This window comes from Actinia tenebrosa, unplaced genomic scaffold, assembly GCF_029948245.1.
Source record: "Actinia tenebrosa isolate PJP-AT-01 unplaced genomic scaffold, QUT_ActTen_1.0 PGA_scaffold8__29_contigs__length_14323225, whole genome shotgun sequence".
Taxonomy (NCBI): domain Eukaryota; kingdom Metazoa; phylum Cnidaria; class Anthozoa; order Actiniaria; family Actiniidae; genus Actinia; species Actinia tenebrosa.
In genome coordinates, this window is record NW_028292585.1 from 3,949,099 (window position 1) to 3,971,235 (window position 22,137).

Sequence of the window (22,137 nt, forward strand, 5' to 3'; positions counted from 1 at the left end):
CTTACATAATCACAACCCGAAGATTTATAAATTTTATTTTTTTATTCAAACAACTTTTAGATGTTTTTTTTAAAGTTTTTTTTTCAAACAAGTATTATAATAAGGAAAAACTATTCTGTCTATGCTCATGATAAGATTGTTTCCTCACGCTACCATTCTCACTCATCACCATCCTCTTATATATGTACATCTCTATCATTTTTCAAGATTTTTTCAACCGCTTTTTCTGACGTTAATAATAATATATCTTTATATCCCAACGATGGGCTGCTTAGCCCGAAAGATAGGATTGTTTCCTTATTAAAATGCTTGATTGAAGAAAAAAAAAATACTTACGATTATACTAACCTAAAAGAATACTTAAACTATTAGTTAACATGACTCACTTATACATTTGGATGGGTTGTACGTAGAACAAAAATTATTGATGCTAAACAATTGTGTTTTAATATAGTTTCTCACCGCAAAAAAATGCCATCAGAGGTAATCGAAACATCTTGATTGATAGCAAACTATATTTAAGGATTTAGGTGATTAAATTTTTTTTAATGGTTTATAGTTGTAGTAGATAGCAATTTTGAGTACCACCTTGGGCTATCTTCTTAAGTGTCCAATTTGACATAATGGACATTGGTGTTAAACGAACTATTCTATTGTTTGATGGACACACATCCCTGTTGAGTCAGAGACTGAATGTCTGAATCAATATACTTTGCTGGGTAATTCTTAAGGTTATACATTTAGCAAACCAAGGTCCCTTTTCTACAGTCTGTGCTCTTATCAAAGATTATGACATCAGCATATGATCCAAACTCAAGTGGAACCACAAGCTCAGCGATTTGTTTTTTTACCACAAAAAATTCACTAACACACATTTTTTCAACGAGTTTTAGCAATCACCAAATGGGAAGAGCATGCAGTCATTGATGTCAGCTTAATGTTCTGTCCTCTTATTGATGATAAAAATAATAGCCAATCAACCGGCGAGAAATTAAAAATTTGTGGTAAAATTCGAAATAGCCCTTGGGCTGATTAAATCAGCACACAGCTAGCTCAAAGATTGAATGGGAATTTAGTGATTTAGGTGCGTGGGAGTGAGGAAACTAAAGAAGCCAGAGATTAACCCTTGAATCAAGGGAAAACCTTACAAACTCTTCTCATATGTGATGACACAGCTAACTCACAGAATAAATGGGAATTTAGCTTTTTAGGTTTCATGGGAGTGAGGAAACTAGAGCACCCAGAGAAAGACCCTTGAATCAAAGGAGAAACCTAAAATACTCTCTTCGTGTGATGACACAGCCGTAACTCAGATTGAATGGGAATTTAGCTTTTTAGGTTTCATGGAAGCGAGGAAAAAAGAACACGTGGAGAAAGACCCTTGAATCAAGGGAGAAACCTAAAAGACTCTACTCATATGTAATGCTAAGTCCAGGAAACAAACTTGAGACCTCAGAGGTGAGAGGTGAGTGTACTATCATAGAATCAGATAATATAAAGGTAACGAGCAATTTATTTGATTGACGGAAGTGTATTGCCCAATTTCCCTGTCTCAACTGTTGTCTCATTCAGAGCATAACAATGAAAAGAGTGGTGATCATAAACATCCTAATGTTGAAACTATAAAGGTTCCTACGTCTATTATTAATCCTTAATTATGAAATGAAATTCATAATCTAATGGTTTGCATAAATTATTTCATGGGTAAACAGGCAGTCCTGCATTTCTGGCATAGGTTTCAGAACAAAACTTGATAATTGATGACTACATATCAGTTTTTTGACAGTTTTGTCCCCTGGCTTGGTATCTAGCAAGAGGCATCTGTCAAGCATCAGACCCAGGATTATACATGCTATTTCTAATAATTCATTATACTTATTGCTATCCAAAAAATACTGACCGCTAATTCCTCTTCTCTAGCCTTCAGGAATGTTATTAATTCATCTTTTTTCTAGTCTTTTAAATCTGGATTCTATAAGAGAGAAAACAAAAGATCTTTATTTTCATGATTGCAGCTGATGTAATGTAGCCCTTTATTTATCTTACCCAGTTACTGGGACTGTAGAGTGTAATTTTGACTGGGGGGCTAACAACCACAAAAGGCAGAAGCACCTAGCACTGAGGAGTTCATGGGTATGCCCTAGCGAAAAGGATTCAATCTGAGATCCTTGGAAGAGCAATTTCTAGTGTTTTGACGGGCATTTACAAAATAACTATTTCATTGGCTATTATAAATAGCAAACAAGTAATTCAAAATATGGTGGCAAAACCCGATCAGCTCGGTTGGTAAGAGTGTCGGTCTGTTGTGCAGGAGGTCGTGGTTCAAGTCTCGGCCGAACCAACACTCAGGGTCTTAAAATAACTGAGAAGAAGGAGCTGCCTTTGTAATTATATTTGCAAATGGTTAGACCTTAAGGTCTTCTTGGACAAGGACTTAAAACCGCAGTCCCCGTCTGCCTTCACTATATAACCCTGTATAAGGTGGATGTAAAATGACTCTAAAGGGCCAACTGTAATTGGCATAAAAGCTGTTGTGGTGTCCCTGCCCTCATGGGGAAAAAGCTAATAAATAAAAATATGATGTGATAGAATTACAAAACCCATGTTTACAAGCCTAGCTGAGCTTATACTCAATCATTAGGGTTTTTTTAATAGACTTATATTAAACTGGAAGGGCTTAAAACCAGGGGGTCAACTAGCAGGGCTCATATCCAGGATTTAACAAGTCTATGCTATCAACATCCTCCTTGCAAACACAGGAAGCCCAACACCAATTTTCTTTTTAAAACACAGGTAGCCCGAACGTATCTCAGTACCACACAGCAACCCTAAATTTATGTAATTTTTTTCTTCAAATGAGATCAAATAAAATTTTGCAAGATTATGAAACTTACCTAATTTTTTGGAATAAGCATCTAGTCTATATGCTGCTTGCTCCAGACTTGCTACACTTTCTTCTACTCTGTCGATTTGGTCCAAATATGGCTGTAAACTTTTATCTAAGAAAACAAAGTTTTGAATTTATGATTAAGTGGTAGCACACTCATCTCTCACCTCTGTGGTGATCTGTGAGTTAGCCATGCCCTGACTTAGATCAGCCCAGAGGTTGTTTCAGGGTTGGATCTGTGAGTTAGCCATGCCCTGACTTAGATCAGCCCAGAGGTTGTTTCAGGGTTGGATCTGTGAGTGAGCTATGCCCTGACTTAGATCAGCCCAGGGGTTGTTTCAGGGTTCTATCTGTGAGTTAGCCATGCCCTGACTTAGATCAGCAGAGGTCTCAAGTATAAGTATATAAATCATACATATAGACTGCATTACATGGATGCCTTACATTTGCCATCAAGCTCTTCCATTGTGGTGATCAATGTCTTGGCCATGGTAGACATTTCCTGGTATTTTGAAGTCGTCAATTTGTTTAGCTTCTCGAGAAGAGCGTAATCGTCTAATGAGGCTACAACATGCACAAAACGATAACTTTTGAGTAACATTATATGATAAGGCTTATGTAAGCTAATATCTACAAATTTGCACCAACTTTACGACATTTTGTCATTTTACTAACCCGTAAGTTCCCCATTCAAATATTCTGCTATTTTCTTGAACGTTTCTCTGCATGTATCTTGAAGTTCTGCATACGAAGCATCTTCATTCAGGCTGGACTCAGAAGCTATCCTTCTCCTCGAATTAGAGTCTGTAGAAATCACTTCTAAAGTATCTTCTGACTCTTCAAGCTTGGTACTGGACTCATGGCTTTCTTTTTCAGTCTTTGAATCGCTTGTTTTTGGGAGATTCTCGACTTCACTACCTCCGTCCGCCATCTTGAATTGTTTGTTTGAACTGCCTTGTGGGATACAGCAATACTCCACCACCCCTTCCCCCAAGAAATTAAAACTATGCTAAAATAATAATAAGAATATCACACATTAAGAAATTTTTAAATCTTTAATTAAACTTTTATTTATTTTCTCATTTTCTGATAAGTTTGTAAAGATGAAGAAGAAACAAGTGTGGAAAATGATAAATGATTTAAATCTACAAAATAGCTACCCTACCCCCCTTGAGTAGGAAGTGATGACGATATGTACGATGCAAAGCTACAGGGTTTCAAACATGATTTATAAGATCAATATTTTCCTTTTTTATTAAATAATAAGCTTATAACAAAGAGGAATAAGAGAAAATTTTGCAAACATGTCCAATAGTTGGAAGATATTTATATTATTTGTTGGTTTTGAAACACTTTTACGAACAGCTGATTTCAAATCTCCAAGAACAAAGATCGCAGACGATGTAATCTTGCCTACTATTAGTCCTTCAGAGCAGAATAATACACTAGAAAGAACATTTCTTGCTTTAGAAGGGCTTCTGGACTTTTATCAGCGAGAGCACAAGAATCTAATCATTGATGGAGTTTATGGGTTGAGAGTTTTGGAAGGTAACCTTTATTTATATAACCTTCTTCATTTTAACTTGAGCTAATTAATTTTTTTTGCAAATCTCACTTCTCAGCGTTAGCGTCCATATATATATTCCAAGCGTTTTTCTTTGAATGCATTTTACATTCCCATTTTGTTGTTTTTAACCCCCCATTCCCAGTGGAATGCTCAAAGATAATAATAATGCTCAAGAAAAGAACAGACTTTATCTGTGCATAGATTTAAATTTAATTTTAATTTTTCTAATAAATGTTTCAATTTTTGATTATTTTTAGGTATAGCGAAGAAAATCCTTGTAGATGACCCAAGAGGGAAAATAATGCTCCCAAGTAGATTGAGAATGAGAGTTAAAAAATTGTATTCACGATGTAAAAAAATTGCAAAAAAGTCAATATATTACATCAAGAAAGAGAACCCACACTACTTTGAGGTTATGGGGTTTATAGCTGTTGAGCCTTGGAAGAATATCCATCCATTCAGACACCTTAAACTTAATGAAAAAGTAGCACAGTTTGATGTCAATATGGGTGACAATGAGACAAAAATGAAAGAATCCGATGAAGATCAGTGTATTCGAAGTCTTGCTGGAGACAAGAAAAAGGGAATAAAACCATGTACAGTTAGCAATCATTGCTGGAAAGTGAACACAGTACGAGGAAAGTCAGAGTACCATCTTACTCATCAACTGCTCTTCTTTATGATGGGAGAAGTGAAAGGTTAGTTTGATAGGTAACCAGTTAGACATCCCCCAGATAATGTCTGCTGACCATGGCGGCCCCTGACCATGATGCCACTGACCATGATGCCCCCTGACTATGATGCCCCCTGACTATGATACCCCTGACCATGATGCCTCCTGACCATGAGGCCCCTGACCATGATGCCCCCTGACCATGAGGCCCCTGATCATTATGCCCCTGACCATGAGGCCCCTGACCATGAGGCCCCTGATCATGATGCCCCTGATCATGATGCCCCTGATCATGATGCCCCTACCATGATACCCCTGACCATGATGCCCCCTGACCATGATGCCCCTTGACCATGAGGCCCCTGACCATGATGCCCCTACCATGATGCCCAGTGACCATGATGCCCCCTGACCATGATGCCCCTACCATGATGCCCAGTGACCATGATGGCCCCGACCATGATGCCCCTGACCATGATACCTCTGACCATGATACCCCTGACCATGATACCCCTACCATGATGCCCAGTGACCATGATGCCCCTACCATGATGCCCCTGACCATGATACCCCTACCATGATGCCCGGTGACCATGATGCCCGGTGACCATGATGCCCCTGATTATGATGGCCCAGTTTATAACCCTTTCCCCCCCTTTAATTGATAAGGGAAACAAAAAGAAAAAAGAAAGAAAGTCAATGAGAGAATACATAAGAATTTAAAGCAAAATATATTAATTAATGTCTTCAGGTTGTTCAGAAGTCTTTGAAGCCAAGTTAAAAGCAGTTTCCTTCAAAGGAGGTGTTGACAAGTTTTTGTCTCAGAGCTGCCAACTCATGTATCCTGAAATGCTTCAGCAAGAAAGAAAAGCTCTAGAGAAAAAATATCTTGAAGATATAGATCTGTACATGGAACAGTGTGTGGTGTGTGGCATGCTTGGCTATGCTGAATTTTTTAGCTTGTACAGGCTTAACCTGACATTGGGATGGATTCATCCAAGTAGGGGATGTTTTGGTTTTTCTGGGGATATAAAAAGTGCACCCAATGATGAGGATGAAGAAGAGGAAAAGAGGTAAGCTGATCATAGTAGAAACCAGGGGGGGGTATTCCCCTATATTCGCCAAACAGGGTATGGTTTTCAGTGATTCTACTCTGGAACAGGGTATATAAAATTGCGCTCGCTCTGGAACAGAGTATATTAAATCACGCTCTCTCCTCTCTGGAACAGGGTTTTCAGCGATCTTGCTCTGGAACAGGGTATAAATTTCAGCGATTTTTACTCTGGAACAGGGTCAGAGTTCAGAGGGCTCAGCGGCACATCCCTACCCTAAACGGGCAAGAGTACCCTGGGAGTAGAAAAGGAAAGGCAAACTGACAAGTGAATGAATGAACAAATGAATGAATGAATAAATAAATGAACAAACAAACAAATGAAGAAGTGAAGGAAGGAAGGAACAAACAAAAGATCAATGAATTAAGAGGATTTTGTTTTTCAATAATGAGTAATAGTGGCAAAAAGCACTAAAAACTAGACTTTCGTATGAGTTTTGATCCTAGCTTTCGCTTTGGTTAAACACTCAAAACATTTTTTGAACAGTTAGAAACTGATGTACTATGATAAAATGCCTGTTTGAAGCAGTATTTTCAATTGTACAAAGACGTTTTGTTGCATTTGTGTTAGAATGTTGTCAGGCTTTTCTATGGAAAATATATGGGAAATAAGCAAATGAAGGCCTAAACCTCATTTTCGAATAAAATTTTTGCTTTGGGTTAACACTTTCATTCCACTTTCATCGGTCATCTCCACTTGCAAACAAGTTAAACTTTCCAACTAACAAGATTTTAGCCTTGTACAACAGCCTTTCTTCAAGAAAATAGTTTTTGGTGCTCACTGCTTGAATACAAAAAGAATTCTTCTCTCAGCTGAAATTTCTGTTAAATTTTCATTTCAGTAAGGAAAATAAGAAAACAATGAGACAGTTGAAGGTGGCCAAAGATCTTGAAGGTTTGTAAATAATGAATATCAAACTTCATCCTCGGAAACCAAGGGTTAAAATTCTGTCACTTGTGTCTTGCTCCTAGTATTTTTTCTGGGAGTGAGAAATGAGCAGCAGAATTTCACCCCTGTATTCTCAAGAATGGCAAAGCAATTCTACTGGATATACTTTTTTATCTTCTTCATTATCAATCTGCATATTAATCCTAACTACTGTGAAAACTGAAGTTATTCCTTTCGCTCACATTAAGGTGGTTGCGAGGTGCACTCCACTGGAGTAGGAACAGGCCTTCTTGCTCATTACCTTCGCTGGCTTCTACATATCTCAAAGTTCACTACATTGAAAATGAATCCAGATGGTTATGATAAAGCAGGTTTTTTCATTAAACACAAGTATCTAGGTGTAATACCAAATGCGAAGACAACTTTAATGTTCTTAGTCGTTCTGATTTTGGTTCTTATTGTTTTTGCTAAGAGGTTAAGGTTCAGAATGCCAAACTCTCTCTGGACATAACAAAATCATATACAGAAAATATCCATACCTCCCCCATGAAGGGACATTGGAATTTCCTAGTAGTGGGGAGGATGTATATTATGTTGTCCAAAATATCCATACCTCCCCCATGAAGGGACATTGGAATTTCCTAGGAGTGGGGAGGATGTATATTATGCTGTCCAAAATATCCATACCTCCCCCATGAAGGGACATTGGAATTTTCTAGGAGTGGGGAGGATGTATATTATGCTGTCCAAAATATCCATACCTCCCCCATGAAGGGACATTGGAATTTCCTAGGAGTGGGGAGGATGTATATTATGCTGTCCAAAATATCCATACCTCCCCCATGAAGGGACATTGGAATTTCCTAGGAGTGGGGAGGATGTATATTATGCTGTCCAAAATATCCATACCTCCCCCATGAAGGGACATTGGAATTTCCTAGGAGTGGGGAGGACGTATATTATGCTGTCCAAAATATCCATACCTCCCCCATGAAGGGACATTGGAATTTCCTAGGAGTGGGGAGGATGTATATTATGCTGTCCAAAATACCAATACTTCCCCCTAACTAAGAGAAGCCTAACTGTTTTATCATTTTATATTTTTGATAAATCTACAATGCATTTATCTGCACAAAGCTTAATAAGATTAGTTTTTTATTGGCACTGATCTATCTTGCTGGCTCTGGGGGGAGAGGTACGTAGTCCCTTCCCCTCCCCACTCAGGGTAGCTAGCTTATGCAATGCATATTTTAGCTCTTAATAGAAATTTATAACCATTTATGATTAAGATCACAGAAAAAATATTTTATTATCAATCACATAAATTATATAAATACATTATATAAATTATGAGTGAAATTTAAGGAAAATGCTTAATAACCTAAAAGAGAGATGGATAATTTTTATAGTTATCTTGTAAAACTTTTGATGGTTTCCAAAATAGTACAAAATTTAGAAAAACATTTCACTGTAAAATGAAGTATGAATGCAAGTAAATTTGAACACCGAGAAATATTTATTCAGTTTTGGGTTGCCTGTGGTTTTAGTTCCATTGTCTGTCTTTGGGACATCAAAAAAGACAAACTCCAAATGATCGTTTTTCTTCTAGTTTTACCTTCAGATTTCTCTTCTGTGTCAACAGCTGTTCTCATTCTACTTCAATGAATACTCATTGAACTGAAAACAATCGGTTAATCTCTTTCGATACCTAAGCGGTCGCTCGGAACAACGACAAGCAACATAAAGAATGCTCTGACGTTAAAACCTCAAGCGATCAACCAACTACTTCTATAAAACAGACTCATTCGCGTGATCGAATGAACCCCCACTGAAAAAAGGAAGCTCTGAATAATTGTATTTCGAGGAAATACCTTTGGTGTTTCAGAAATGCGGTGTCCAGTTCAGCGTATTTCTATATTGATTTTGATTCTATGGACGAGTGAATCACGGTGCAACAATCCAACGGTTGATGAGCATTTGTTTCGTGGACTGTTAATATCTCTTGGGAAAGCGTATAATTTTTACGATCAAAAATACAAAGACATTAATCTGGATGGGATTTATGGGCTTCGTGTGTCTGAAGGTAAGTTAACGTAGTTTTTCATGATTTTGTTCAAGAAGCATAAAAATCTTTGTATAAACAAATTATGTCCAATACGAAATAGATTTACTACTAAGTTTTAAACTTGTAGTTTATTTATTGCAAATTGAAATATATTTTGTTTGTACCGAGTTATCACAATAAAAGTACGGCACTAGGGAGTACATGGTTTTAGATTACAAGAGTTTCCCCGGAGACACTTCTATTTATTTTTACGAAAAAATAAATAAACTAACTTGGCTTGTCTTATTTGTGTCTACCAAATCTTTTTGTTTTTTTTTACTAGTTGGCTAGCTACAATCTTCTGCAAAATAAAATATGCCACCTAGTATTCTGGAGGACCATCCCCCCTCTCCCCCCTGTAGAAATGTTGTCTCGCATGCATTTTACCAGCCAACCTGCTTCACAGTTTAGAAAACTTCCTTTACCAACATTGCTAGGGGGAAAGGGGGGAAAGTGGCACATTATTTTTGTAAATGATTGTAGTTATATTTAAGTGTAGCTCAATACTTCAATGGCAAAACCATTAAGGATTTTATAAAGTTATAATTATGAAATTCACAGCATTTATAATCTACTAAGGCCTAGGGCAAACGTCGAACTTTCCATGCACCGAACTTAATTACATCAAAGAATGCCGCCTCATTATCACCTGATATCCATTGTTTTTAATGAGTTCGGTGCATGGAAAGTTCGACGTTTGCCCTAGGCCTTATTTCTTTGTCATTTTATGGTCCAATTTTCATTTTTTAAATTTCATTTTCAATTTTATACACCAAAGGTGACCTATAGATTGACTGCATTTTACTAAGAAAACCTCTGCCAAGCAGGGTAGCATTTTACATGCCAATATCTCAGACATTGTAGACAATACTTTTTGGTAATGATAGAAACTTTACAATCAGTTAACTATTCCAGGCATTCAGGCATTTTGAAGTATAGCCTTATAATGTATGTTTGAATGTGTGAAGAGAAAGTTTACGCTAAGATCAACACAGCCAGCAAGTACTTGGTCACACTTTTTGCAGCTGCACACAATTGTATGACACACCCACACTCAGTTTACATGTTTGCTCTTATGTTCTTTGCTTCAACAAATATACTTGATTCCTTTTTCCATTGCGTAAAATTTATTGCCAAAATTACAACAGTTCCCTTTGTAATGACAGATGCATTAGCTACTGTGTTACTGTTAGAGGTTGCTCCCCAATATCTTGACACATCAACCTACCCTCCCCTTCCCCAAATATACATAACATTTATACTGCGAATAGGAAAAGGAGTCACCACTGACACTAGCCTAAGACAAATCACGGTAATGACTATTCTTAAGGATACAATAGCTATCACCAGGGTATACCAAAAACAAAAGAAAATTTTTGCTATTCACTAATAATATATTAACCATTATTCGCCGAAGGCAAAGTGAATATCAGGGAATATTTACCAAGACGTGAGCCTTTGAGCGGCGAGGTAAATATTCTCTGATATTCATTAAGGCTGAGGCAAATAATTGTTTTAGTATAAATACACAGGTGATTCTTTCAAAAAGAAAGAAAAAAAAGGAGATAAAAGACATCCCCCCCCAGTAACAGCAACAAAGTGGCTGGCCGCCATGTTGGATTATCGCTGGAGGTGATTATCGTGTGATAGTTCGAGTTTCTTGACCAATCAGCGCGTGAGATTTTCAATAATCACCTGTGTATTTTTACTAACACTAGATATTAGAGTCTTGCTCTAGCTATATTGCATTCAAACAATAATTGTTGTATTTGGGTTGTTAGTTTTAATGCATTTTATTGTATTGACCCAAATGTCTCGACTTGAGATAATTGTTTAAGTAGAGTGTAACTGATATCTCCTATTTCTTTCTTTTTCATTTTAGGAGCTCTAATAAAAATCTTAGATGAGCAAAAATCAGGGATATTAAAACTAGACAAAGAAACAGTGTCAAGAATATCTTCTCTCCAGAGAGAAGCATCATTAATTGCCAAGAAATCTCTTCCTGTACTTCAAAAGAACTACCCAAGTTACTTCAAGAAGTTTGAAGTTGCAATATCAGGACCATGGAAGAATTTCAAATCCTTTCGAAAACTTGATCATTCTTTGTACATTCCTATTGACAAGAGAAGTGAAATAAGCTTTGATGAAGACACAAGTGACCAGTGTATGACAGAAATGACTGGGACAGGAGATACTTCAAGCAAACCTTGTGAATTATCAGCTCATTGTTGGAACCTCATGACGTCGAAAGGAGCTGGAGGTTATGCTCTGACACACCAAGCATTGTTTCTTCTGATCGGGGAATTACATGGTAGGGAAACTGTATTTAGAGGCAGGCATCCTAGAGGCAGGGGGGTTGGGAGGCACCCTAGAAGCAGAGGGGGCTCTGGAAGGCTTAACCTCCACACATTTTTAGCTAAAATGATTTTCTCGTATGGGTTGTCTTAAGCTTTGACATGACTTTAATGCAATAAAATATGTCGCTGTTGTGCTTTAAAATCTCAGCACTGGAAATTGCATTTCCAAGAGCCTCAATTTTAAAATTCTCAAGGGGTGAGGGCATTCCTCTGGACCTCCCAGACTAGCTGCTGTCCCCTCCCCCACCAAACTTCTATACGCTGATCCCTGAGGAGCTATAGATTCTTGCAGGAGGGACAAATTTACTACTTACTTTCTGTCTTTTGTAAGAAGTGTAGCACCTTTTTTTTAGAAGATTACTAGAAAATTAATCATCATTTCTTGGTTTTAGGTTGCAAGAAAAATCTGTTAAAAAAGCTAAAAGAGTTAAACAACGGAATCAGTTTACAAGGTGTTTATGACCGTATCTGTGCTAGCATGTACCCACAGATGCTGGAATATGAAAAGAAAAAATCCTCTTCAAACTATGAAAGAGATTTGTACATGGAGCAAGGGATGGTTTGTGGTAGCATGGGATACGACGAGTTCTTATCTCCAGACAGACTGAAAAGAATTCTGGGATGGCAAAGAAAGAGTGGTTGCTATGGTGACCTGGATGACAAGAAAGATGCTCGGTACTTTGGAGAAAGCAGTAGGGATGATGTAGAACATCCTCATCTTGGACAAAATATGATTAATAAAAATGCATATGGAAAAAATGGATTGGAGAAGGAAAAAATGCTTGACAGAAGTCAAGGAGATGATGTCAGATTGGGTGGCACTGGAAGGTGAGGAACAGCTTGTGGGTAGTGCAAAGGATTATGGTTAGGGAAAGTGATGCCGAAGAAAGTGGGGGGCGGGTGATGGAAATGAAAAGGGTTAGATTTGTGTCTATCGATTGGTATGATATAATTGGTTTATTTTTTCCAGGAAATTGATGAGCATGAGAACAATGAGGTCACTTCTGGTGGAGAAAGCTCTCGATGGTGAGTAGCATAATGATTGCGACAATGGTGAAGTTACTGGTAATGCAATGTCAAAAATGTACATGGATGTACTGGATTCATTAATACTCAATTAATGACCATTGTTCTGTATTTGTTTGACAGGTGGGTGCATGTCCCATCTTACTGGTGTTGCTACAGGTACCTTGGGGGTCTATCTGAGATGGGCTGCACATCTGAAATTCCCAGGACCCTTGTGCAACCACACTAAAGATAAAAGTACAGCCAAAGAAGACCAGTCGTATCATAACCAGAAATCTGCTGGTCACAGTGTTTACCTGCGAAAGATGATGCAGAAAGAGAATGAACCTGTGTTAAAGATTGCCAATGCTAAACAAGTTGGTAACCATGGCACCCATGGCATTTCCATGACAACCTCTGCTGGGATTTCGATAGTACTAGTCATTGTACTGTTGGTCGTATATGGAACTTTAACCAGAAAAAGGTTACTGAACAAAGCATGGGTCGTGTTACAACGTAGAAAAACCAGTCATGTTATTTAATCCATTAAAATATCAATGTAAATTACGATTTACAAAAATATTAATCTTAATTTTGTGATTCGCGATCAAAGAAGAATTTGATATAAATAGAAAAAATGGTTTCCTAATAAATATATTTTCTTATACATATTGTTCCTTTTATTTTAATTTATTGCCAATTAGTCACTTGATACTGCGAAAAATATGCTTAAAATATCAAATTATAAGTGAATGCTAGTAAAAAGTAAAGTGCAGTGACTCTCAAATGGCTTCCCTAGTCTAAGTGTTGTGATTGGATGATGTTGGTGTTGGTGGTTCCTGATTGGTTCAGAGTGGAAACCATTTGAGAGTCATCGTGGTAGGTTTGTCACTCATACAAAATGATGAACATAAAAAAGTCGAAGCCGAAATCTTTTAAAAAGTCTTAATTGAGAACTCTCTAGGTCATGATTTCATTTATAAACACTTTTTAAACATTTTTTCTCTCACGACTTGAACTAAAGCCAAGGGGGGAAACAGTAAAGAATTCTCATAATACGAAACAGAGTTGTTCAATTTTTAAAGAAAAAATTATTATTATTATTATTATTATTTTTGATAATTAAGACCAGAGATTAGCTAGCTACGATATGACAGATGTTCGTAAAAATCTTTATTTCTTCCACGCGTTTCGTCTAATTTCTGCAGACTTCGTCAAGGTATTAACAATAAAAGTTAAAAGTAATGTATTTAAAACTAACTATCAAGCTTCCCTAATTACGCATGGGAAGTTGATAAAATAGTCATGGGTGAAGGTAACTATGAATCATGTATACCCACGCATGTAGGGAGCAAAATAGATGGTTATTGATGTTTGGATGTTTCGGGGCGCACTTATAGATATAGCGCGACTGGGTCTCATACAGAAAGAGTTTTTCTTCAAAATAGAGCTTTTGCGTTTGAATACGTGTTAAGCCTAGTCATTTAAAACCTAACCCTCTTATGTACGAGTCGTTTTATAACCAAGCGATCCGGCAACAAGGCATCTGCACTTCAAGTGGCCGGCATATTTTTAAGTAAAGAAAATGAGGAAATGGTGCATGTGTTTTGAATGACATATCGGATGGATCGGGAAACCTCCTCTACTCAAGATACGTGTTTTTAAGAATAAGTTCGCACTAAGAGGCCTAAAAGTTTGGAATCGTTCCGTTTTACTGATGGATTAACTCGATATAGGTTCAAACACATTTTTCGGCGGAATATTTTCGAACCAATGCGTAATATTGAGTCTGTATTTAAATAATATATGTGAGAGACCGATTGTCAAAACCTTAGACAGATTTTTACGTCCCATTTACTGCCTATTAGTTTTTATCTAATATCATTTGTCGCTAGCTGAAAAACAATCTTAATTTTGGGCTTCGTTGTCGTCGGGCTTCCATGGCGTGGCGAAAGTTCTATTTTCTTTAGCAAAAATTTCGGTTTATTTCTCACCTTTTTCTCAAAGTGACTACAAAAGAGAAAAATGTCATTTCCACCAGCTCCGAAAGCATAGGCTTCCTTATTGCAAGTTTGCAAAGCTATCTGTAAGTCCAGCACTCGAACTCGAGTCACGGTTTATCAGATAAAGCCTAATGGACGTAAAATGGGACGTAAAATATGTCTAAGGTGTTATCAATTACCTAAAAAGAACGGTTTTATATATATTATTGAAAACATGATCTTTCATATTCGTTTTCCTTGGTTTCCTCGGTTTCCTCGATTTCGGATTTCACTCTGCCATTTTCAGTAGCACATGTTCCTTAAATTTTCCGCCTCGTAATCCTTCCTACAAAATGCGCTTTAAATAAAAGCTATAAAGTTCTGTTAATACGGATTTATTTCGCATCGAAAATAGATCCAAATAGTATTCTGCCTTGGTTTCTAACTTAAAAGGAAAAAAACCTCTCGGGTGCTTAGATCTCGGAAGTCTTTCATTGAGAGCCATGTGCTCGAAGGTAACAAGGTAGCCCGAAGCGCGCGCCTTAAAACGCTTTTATTTTTTTGGGCGATGAGCAAATTAAAGGGAAGCTGGTTTAATTACACTGCGACTACATTAACCAACCAAGGCCAGCCAAATAAATTTTAATTCAAATTTACATATCACAGTTTTCATGTCGAATAACAGATGAATTGATGAAACATGGATTTTGAACCGTTTTTTTCTTTTTGTTTACTCCTGATCATACACAAATTCGTATAAAGTAAAATATATGTTTTCAAAGGAAAAAAGATGAAAATTTGTACAGATTCTATTGTTTAAATACTCGATCGTGATTGGCTAATTTGCGTAAGGTGGCCTTGAATCTTCACCGCCAAAGGCCTACCAATGCAAGGACTTCTTTTTTTGCAAGGAATATGTAATATTAATGACTTACCTTCTGTTTCCGCTATAAACAATTAATAGCCCACGATCCAAGTTAATCGAAATTTCACACTATTATGTTTTTTTAATATTGAAGACTTCATTTTCAATAATGAATGTTTAAATCGAATAATGAAATCAAGAATCCAATGAGAAAGTCGTTAATAACCTCTGTGACGTGTTCAAGCTTGAGGTGGCTTGACTGTAATGCATGCATTTTAACAAACAACTAATAACTGGGATATTTTGGCATTTAAAAGAACGTATCCGAGTGTGTTCAGGAAACCTATAGCGAGTTTGTCCTGTGTAGAGAAAAAACAGGCGTTCCAAATATTTAAACCTCGGTAAAATTGCTGTATATACAAAAATTCTTTGTTATATTTTTTTATCCAGTACTCTTATTTAGTTAGAATACTTCAAGGTCAACTAAATAGGCAGAGATTTAAAAAAAAACCTTGACTTTTACCATTTTGAAGCGACCGAATCAAGGCTTTACAATCTGTAAAACATTTTTTGGAAAAAGAAAGAAATAATATACAAAATAATGACACTATACAAAGGTCACTTCTATTTTATGCCAGAATTACCTGAGAATACTTTATACTTTACTAATGTTTATTGGAAAATCCTAAATTATGTCTGACACAACAGGAGAAAGAAATAATACTCAAGGGAATGTCACTTGCCTATTTTAAACTTGAAATTAGCATCCAAACATTAGGGCAATTTTGACTAGTCAATTTTCTATTTTTAATTCAGAGTTATAATTTCTATTGCTCTATTTATTATTTTTCTAAAATGTGGAGTCTGATGTTTTTCACCAGCCTAATAATATCTCAAATTAACCCTCTCCCTGCTGAGCCAATCACACACTCGTAAATTATGTCGTCAAACATAGGTTCTCCTTAAGCCCTTTCCATTAGTTAGCTCTATATAAAGGTTTATAAACCCTAAATTGGTATCGTGCTAAAACAACATATATTCAGTCAAACTCTTAGAGTGTATTTGCCCTTGTTTATCGTGATTAGAGGCACCCTTTCGTGGTCAACTAATCGACCAGGGCATGTTCAACTCAAACCCCAAAGCCCTATATATAGTTCGTGTAGTTTTTGCACTTTTAGTTTCATTTCTCTTAAAGTAAATATCCCAAAGAAGGAGGTTAGAGTTTAGATTCTAGAGTTATCTGGAAGCTTTTGCAGGGGAAACGCCGGAATGGTATCGACAAACGTGGTTTTTCTCGTGGCTATTTTCGCCATGGGTGACGCTTCGAAGCGGGTCACCTTAGACTCGTACGATGAAGAAGCAAATGCAGATCTTATACCAAAGTTCTTCAATTCTTTAGATAAAGCCTTTAAGTATTTTGAGAAAGAATATGAACAAGTCAACTTGGATGCTATCTTTGGTCTACGGTTATCAGAAGGTGAGTGCATAATTCGAGGCAAAAACTTAAATTTTTAGTTTTGAATAATGATTTGTTCTGATTCCATTTTTTTTCCTTTCACTTGTTTTTTTATAAGCCAAGGATTTTTATTTCACCGACTGACAATTTGTTAAAATAAGAATATAAAAACAAAATGCTGGACAAATGAGAAAATGGAATAGTATAAATGGCATGATTTAAAATGAGAATTGAAAAAATTGCAGAAACTAAAAAGAGGCAAAATAAATAATGAAATGAGAATTGGAACAGAAATAAAAAATAATCAAAAAATGTAAGAAATATATTATTATGTAAAAAGTTTTACAGTTAAGTTATTTATAGAAGAAGGGCTCTGTCTTCGGCGCACTTAATTCGGTAAGCCACAGAAAGATCATTTAAGAACTAGCCGCCTAACTCGCGATGAAGTTAATTCAATGTCACAATAACTAACCCAAATGTTGTAAGTGCTTCCGATATCTACATCATATTACACGGTATAAAAACACATTTTTTTCTTGAGTATTCAAGCTTTTTGATTGATTAATGAGTTTCTCGTCTTTTTCCTTTAAAACAGCTGTGTTAGAAAACGTCCTTACGTCAATGAAAAAAGATCTCTCCGCACGAAACTCCATCCCACTCTCTGTATCCTTTTTCATAACTAACCTAAGAAACCGGGCTACAACAATCATCTTAAAATCCCTCACAAGCCTCAGAATATCAGACGAAGATTACTTTAAGAAAGTAGGTTTTGTGGTGAAAAATAAGTGGAGATTTGTGAAGCCGTTTAAGAGATTGAATCCCAAGGGAAATACGCGCGAGATTGATAGAGAAGTGACGACGAATATTGGTCGACCCTATCAACCATGTATGGTGGCGCTGTTTGGCAGCGGAGGACCTGGGTATGAACCTTGTAATGTGACCGATCGGTGTTGGCAGGTTATGACGAGAAAGGATAATGTAGGATACACGCTGACACATCAGGCCTTGTATTTTATGTTTGGAAAGGAAAGAGGTAAAGTATGAAGTGCATTTCGTATCAGTTGTTTGAACATAATTTGTAGAGGAGCTGCCCCATTAGACTTCTTCTACCAACCCCCCCCCCCCCCTCCCACACACACCCCAGTAACACCCTTCCCTACCCTACCCCAATTAACATCCATCCTCCCACCCCAAGTAACTCCCCATTCCCCCTCCACTAAAGCGCCGATTGATGCGGCCCCACCCATTTTATACCACCACCCCACCCTACATAAATCCCACTTTTCTTTTTTTTACGCCACAGCATCTTAACCAACCACAGCTTTAACGATCCCCTACCTCTAACACCACCCCACACGCGACAAACTCATTCCACTTCTCTCTACACCATCTTACTCAATTTTAGATAGCCCATGCTAGCAGCCATACCAAAAACATATTCGTGAAAAACTTCCTAAGAAATTGCACAAATCTGCACCAATTAGTAAGCTCATGCAGTAGACCATAGACCTATGTGAAACTCGGTGGCACTAATTTCTACGATTTTGTTAATTAACATTTTCATGGATATATGGTATCACACACCACTATTACAGGCGCCAATTCACAGTCTCGAGTGGGTGTGGTCGGAAGGGGTTGACTATAACAGGATTGTATGCTATCTTTTTATCAGGTTGCTCATCAGTACTCTCCGCTAAACTAAAGCAATCAAACATCCAAGGGGGATACGAAGGACTATTTAAAGAAATCTGTACCTCCATGTACAATCAAATGCTGATCCTCGAGAATGTCAAGACAAAAACGCCCGCCCAGACAGATCTATACTTAGAACAGGCTGTGATCTGTGGAGGCCTTTTAGGCTACAGTGACTTTCTATCCATGGAGAGACTTGCTAAACTAGTAAAGCTACAAAGACCAAATGGTTGCTTTGGGAAATTATTTCATGAAAGCAAAACGAACAGAATGCGAAAAAGGACAGCGAAAAAACTAGCAGGTTTGTGTAGACAATTTATGAATTTTTCAAGCACAATAAAGTCTTGTCCGCATAAACTGGTGCGTTCCGAGCGCGCAATATAATTTTTTTAAGATTCTACATCTTGGTTTTTAATAGCGACGCAAGCGGCAAATGAGCATTAAAGTGCACCCAGCCCCTGATACAATACTTTCAGTATTGATTCTACATAAAGTTAAATGTTTAATGGTCAAATATTTCTTCATTTGAATGTCGCGTCTTTAATTTATATAACACACGTTGTGGAAACCTCGAGTATAATGATGCTTTTTTTAACTGTTTGTGTGAACCAGTATAATTCATGAAGCCTGGAATGACGTTACAGTCATTCACATATTGGAAGTATAAACCTTTATAACTTAAAGACGCGACATTCAAATGAAGAAATATTTCACCATTCACTTCATGTAGAATCAATACTGAAAGTATTGTATCCACTTACTAGTATTGTGAGGCGGCGGATTAGCAATGCGCACCATCTGTACTTCCCGTGAAATTTAAACGAAAAAAAAAAACTAGAAAAAATTTATCAAAGGTTTAAGTTATTACTTATTAAGCGGGGTTTTAAAATCTTTTCAACAGATGGCTGTGAATCGCATGTAACTGGCGTTGCAACTGGTCTTCTTTCTAGCTATGTACGGTGGATACTACAAACGCAAAAAGATACTATATTTTCATCATCCAATTTAGATTTTTAAAAAAATTGAAAAGGCAGCTTTAATCGAAAGGTAAAACAAAGATTTGAATAACAAATGATAAGCATGATGTAAAGAATTTCTAACGAGAAAGCGGATAAAATAAAACAAATATAACCGTCATTTCAACACAGTCTCATCATACGATATGCTCTTCTAGAGAGTCGTGATGAAATGGGAATAAACAAATGGGAGTAAACAGGGAATGGGAATTAACAAATGAGAATCAACAGTCGATTGCACAGAGTGGCTCTTCTTCCCCTGGATTCCAATTGGAATTTAGAAGTTGATTTTTACGGAGGGAGGACAAGCCGGAGAAAAATCCTCAAGCGTAGGAGAGAACAACAAGCAACTCTACTCGCATAAGACGCAGAGATTACAAAAACCGTTGGTATCACATTTTTATTTAGACAACTAGAAAGTAGAACCATACAACAGATATAGTACTACTGGGTGAATTTCATGCAGTTTAACGTGGTATATAAGAGATTTGTTTGAAATAAAACTTCAAACTTAGATAAAATTTTTGGATTTGAAAAACAAACTGTATTTTTACGAGTTAAAAAACTCGAATCAAGTATTACTAGTAAAGACCGGTGACGTTCTATGCGTTAATATTAAATAACATGAACTAAATTACGACTAACTGAAGAGCAATATAAATTCTTTTTCAACCCCTGGATTATTCAGTCTTGAATAAGAGCTGGGGTAGGGCGTGGTCAAAAAGTTGCATGTGTTTGCATGTTTTTGTTTCAAAAAGGTTGTCTCCATAAAAGTAAAGTTAGATTAAAAATTATAATTTATCTCGAGAACCCTTAGGCTCTGACAAAATTACTAGCACACTTCTTCTCACAAGAAAAACTGCACAACCCCTCCCCCTATGGTGAAACATCCACTGCTCGCCCCTCAGTGTAGGCAGACATTCTAATACTCACTCACCCCTCCTCAGTGTTGAAACATCCACTGCTCACCCCTCTGGTGTAGGTAGACAACCTATTGCTCACCCCTCCCCAGTGGTGCACCACTACTAGCCCTCCATTACGAGGTATACGAACAAGCATTTTCCTCAGTGTTATCAAAGCAACCTTTTTGAAGCAGGTACACGAGCCACTCCCTTGTATAAAGAACATGTGTGTATACTAACTGATTGTGCTGGCATCTGTCTATATCTGGTATTGATCTGTATTCTTCCCCCGTCACACCTTAATATATCATCATTTTAATCTATTCATATCTGTGTACCTTATATAATATTTTTATCATTGTGTGAATTTAAAATAACATTAAACATTCCAACATTTCTTTGCTTTAGACGGACGACACTATGTTTTCTGCTGCGTCTTTTGCAGCTGGCTGGAATATAAATGACAAACATGACATTTTAGTATCAATTTTATTTTCACTGCAAGATGAGTGAAAGGGCATTGGGTTAAATTACATGGCAGCGAGAAAAAATAATGCATATATTATGGTATATCATCTTTCTTCTTAAAGCCACAGGGAGCCCAATTGAGATTTTAAAAACGTTTTTTGAATGCTATCTTATCTCAATACATTGATCCCACATTCATTGTTCTACCTCCCTAGTTACTTTTGCTTTGTCGGACAAGGTAAAATGTGTTTTGATATACAGTATGGAATAGACACCAATTGATGAACATTGTAAATGTGTGTCTTAGAATCAATGCATTCTTAAGGTATATGAAGAAAAAAATCAATAACTACTGAAAAACCTTATGAATGAGTGTTTGTTGGTCAGACATTCTGTATTCCACTGGGAAAACTACCCATTGTTTGGATGGACCCTCAAACATAGGTATTCTTTTTGTTCTAAACTCAGAAAGGGAGGGTCTGTGCAATCCAACTACCACTGTTTTTTGAATAGAAAATATTTCATCAGGGATGGTTGGGGGTAGGGAGGGGGGTGGGTTGGGGTTGGGAGGCGACTTAATTTTAAACAGATCATGGGTCTTTTATGGATTGAAATTAGTGATTTGGTATCTTTTAGAGTATTAAAAATAAACCTAGAAACTTGATATTAGGGTTTAAAAATGGTTGACACTGTTTCATAAATTAAAGTAATTTTTAGAGGTTAAAATCTGCAAGACAGGCATCAATTTACATTGATTTTTAAACAGTTCCTAATCTATAGATGTTATCATTCTCTCCCCTACTCTTCACTAATTCCAACCCCCCTCTCTCTCCATTCCACAGGTATAAAATAAGGGAAAATATGGGGTAGGGGAGAGAGAAGGTTATTACCAGACTTTAGAGCAAAATAGTAAGGCTCATTTTAATATTATAATTTTGCTGGACCAAAAATAGAATATAGAATAAAATAAATAAAATGTAAAAATTCTTAAAGAGAAAAGTATAGTGCATAATAACATAGAAATGATTGACAGGCCAGTCAAATAATGGTCTGTCTGTCTGAGGTAATGGTAGATAGACCTGTGTATGGTATGAATGTACTTACTGTAGTGGTTTATGTTGTGTGTTAATGTTTAATAGCAGAGTTGGACTTGACAGGGCTAT

The 22,137-nt window shown here is 36.8% G+C and overlaps 5 protein-coding genes across 5 annotated transcripts in view; 3 read left to right on the forward strand and 2 right to left on the reverse strand.

Moving 5' to 3' along the window:
* Positions 1-1,495: 1,495 nt before the first annotated feature.
* LOC116300402 (biogenesis of lysosome-related organelles complex 1 subunit 2-like) lies at positions 1,496-3,823 on the reverse strand. Its single transcript, XM_031709309.2, has 4 exons — positions 3,563-3,823; positions 3,332-3,451; positions 2,895-2,999; positions 1,496-1,972 (listed from the first exon to the last, which is right to left on the reverse strand). The coding sequence occupies exons 1-4, from the start codon at positions 3,816-3,818 to the stop codon at positions 1,941-1,943; spliced, it is 513 nt and encodes a 170-aa protein (XP_031565169.1). The 5' UTR covers positions 3,819-3,823; the 3' UTR covers positions 1,496-1,940.
* Positions 3,824-3,950: 127 nt separating this feature from the next.
* Positions 3,951-8,640, forward strand: LOC116301234 (UPF0764 protein C16orf89 homolog). Its single transcript, XM_089024064.1, has 5 exons — positions 3,951-4,435; positions 4,712-5,152; positions 5,879-6,200; positions 7,081-7,133; positions 7,376-8,640. The coding sequence occupies exons 1-5, from the start codon at positions 4,192-4,194 to the stop codon at positions 7,636-7,638; spliced, it is 1,323 nt and encodes a 440-aa protein (XP_088880190.1). The 5' UTR covers positions 3,951-4,191; the 3' UTR covers positions 7,639-8,640.
* A 60-nt stretch (positions 8,641-8,700) lies between these two features.
* Positions 8,701-13,260, forward strand: LOC116301144 (UPF0764 protein C16orf89 homolog). Its single transcript, XM_031710193.2, has 5 exons — positions 8,701-9,210; positions 11,114-11,542; positions 11,981-12,416; positions 12,559-12,614; positions 12,738-13,260. Exons 1-5 carry the CDS (start codon positions 9,015-9,017, stop codon positions 13,133-13,135), a joined length of 1,515 nt encoding a protein of 504 aa, XP_031566053.2. The 5' UTR covers positions 8,701-9,014; the 3' UTR covers positions 13,136-13,260.
* Positions 13,261-16,261: 3,001 nt separating this feature from the next.
* LOC116301330 (UPF0764 protein C16orf89 homolog) lies at positions 16,262-19,731 on the forward strand. The gene is made up of 4 exons (XM_031710404.2): positions 16,262-16,917; positions 17,492-17,929; positions 18,569-18,889; positions 19,490-19,731. Exons 1-4 carry the CDS (start codon positions 16,710-16,712, stop codon positions 19,603-19,605), a joined length of 1,083 nt encoding a protein of 360 aa, XP_031566264.2. The 5' UTR covers positions 16,262-16,709; the 3' UTR covers positions 19,606-19,731.
* A 258-nt stretch (positions 19,732-19,989) lies between these two features.
* Positions 19,990-22,137, reverse strand: part of LOC116301044 (uncharacterized) — a 28,963-nt gene continuing 26,815 nt past the window's right edge. The window contains 1 exon segment of the mRNA XM_089040666.1: positions 19,990-20,955. Within this exon segment, the coding sequence (XP_088896792.1) occupies positions 20,911-20,955 (45 nt within the window). The 3' untranslated portion in view covers positions 19,990-20,910.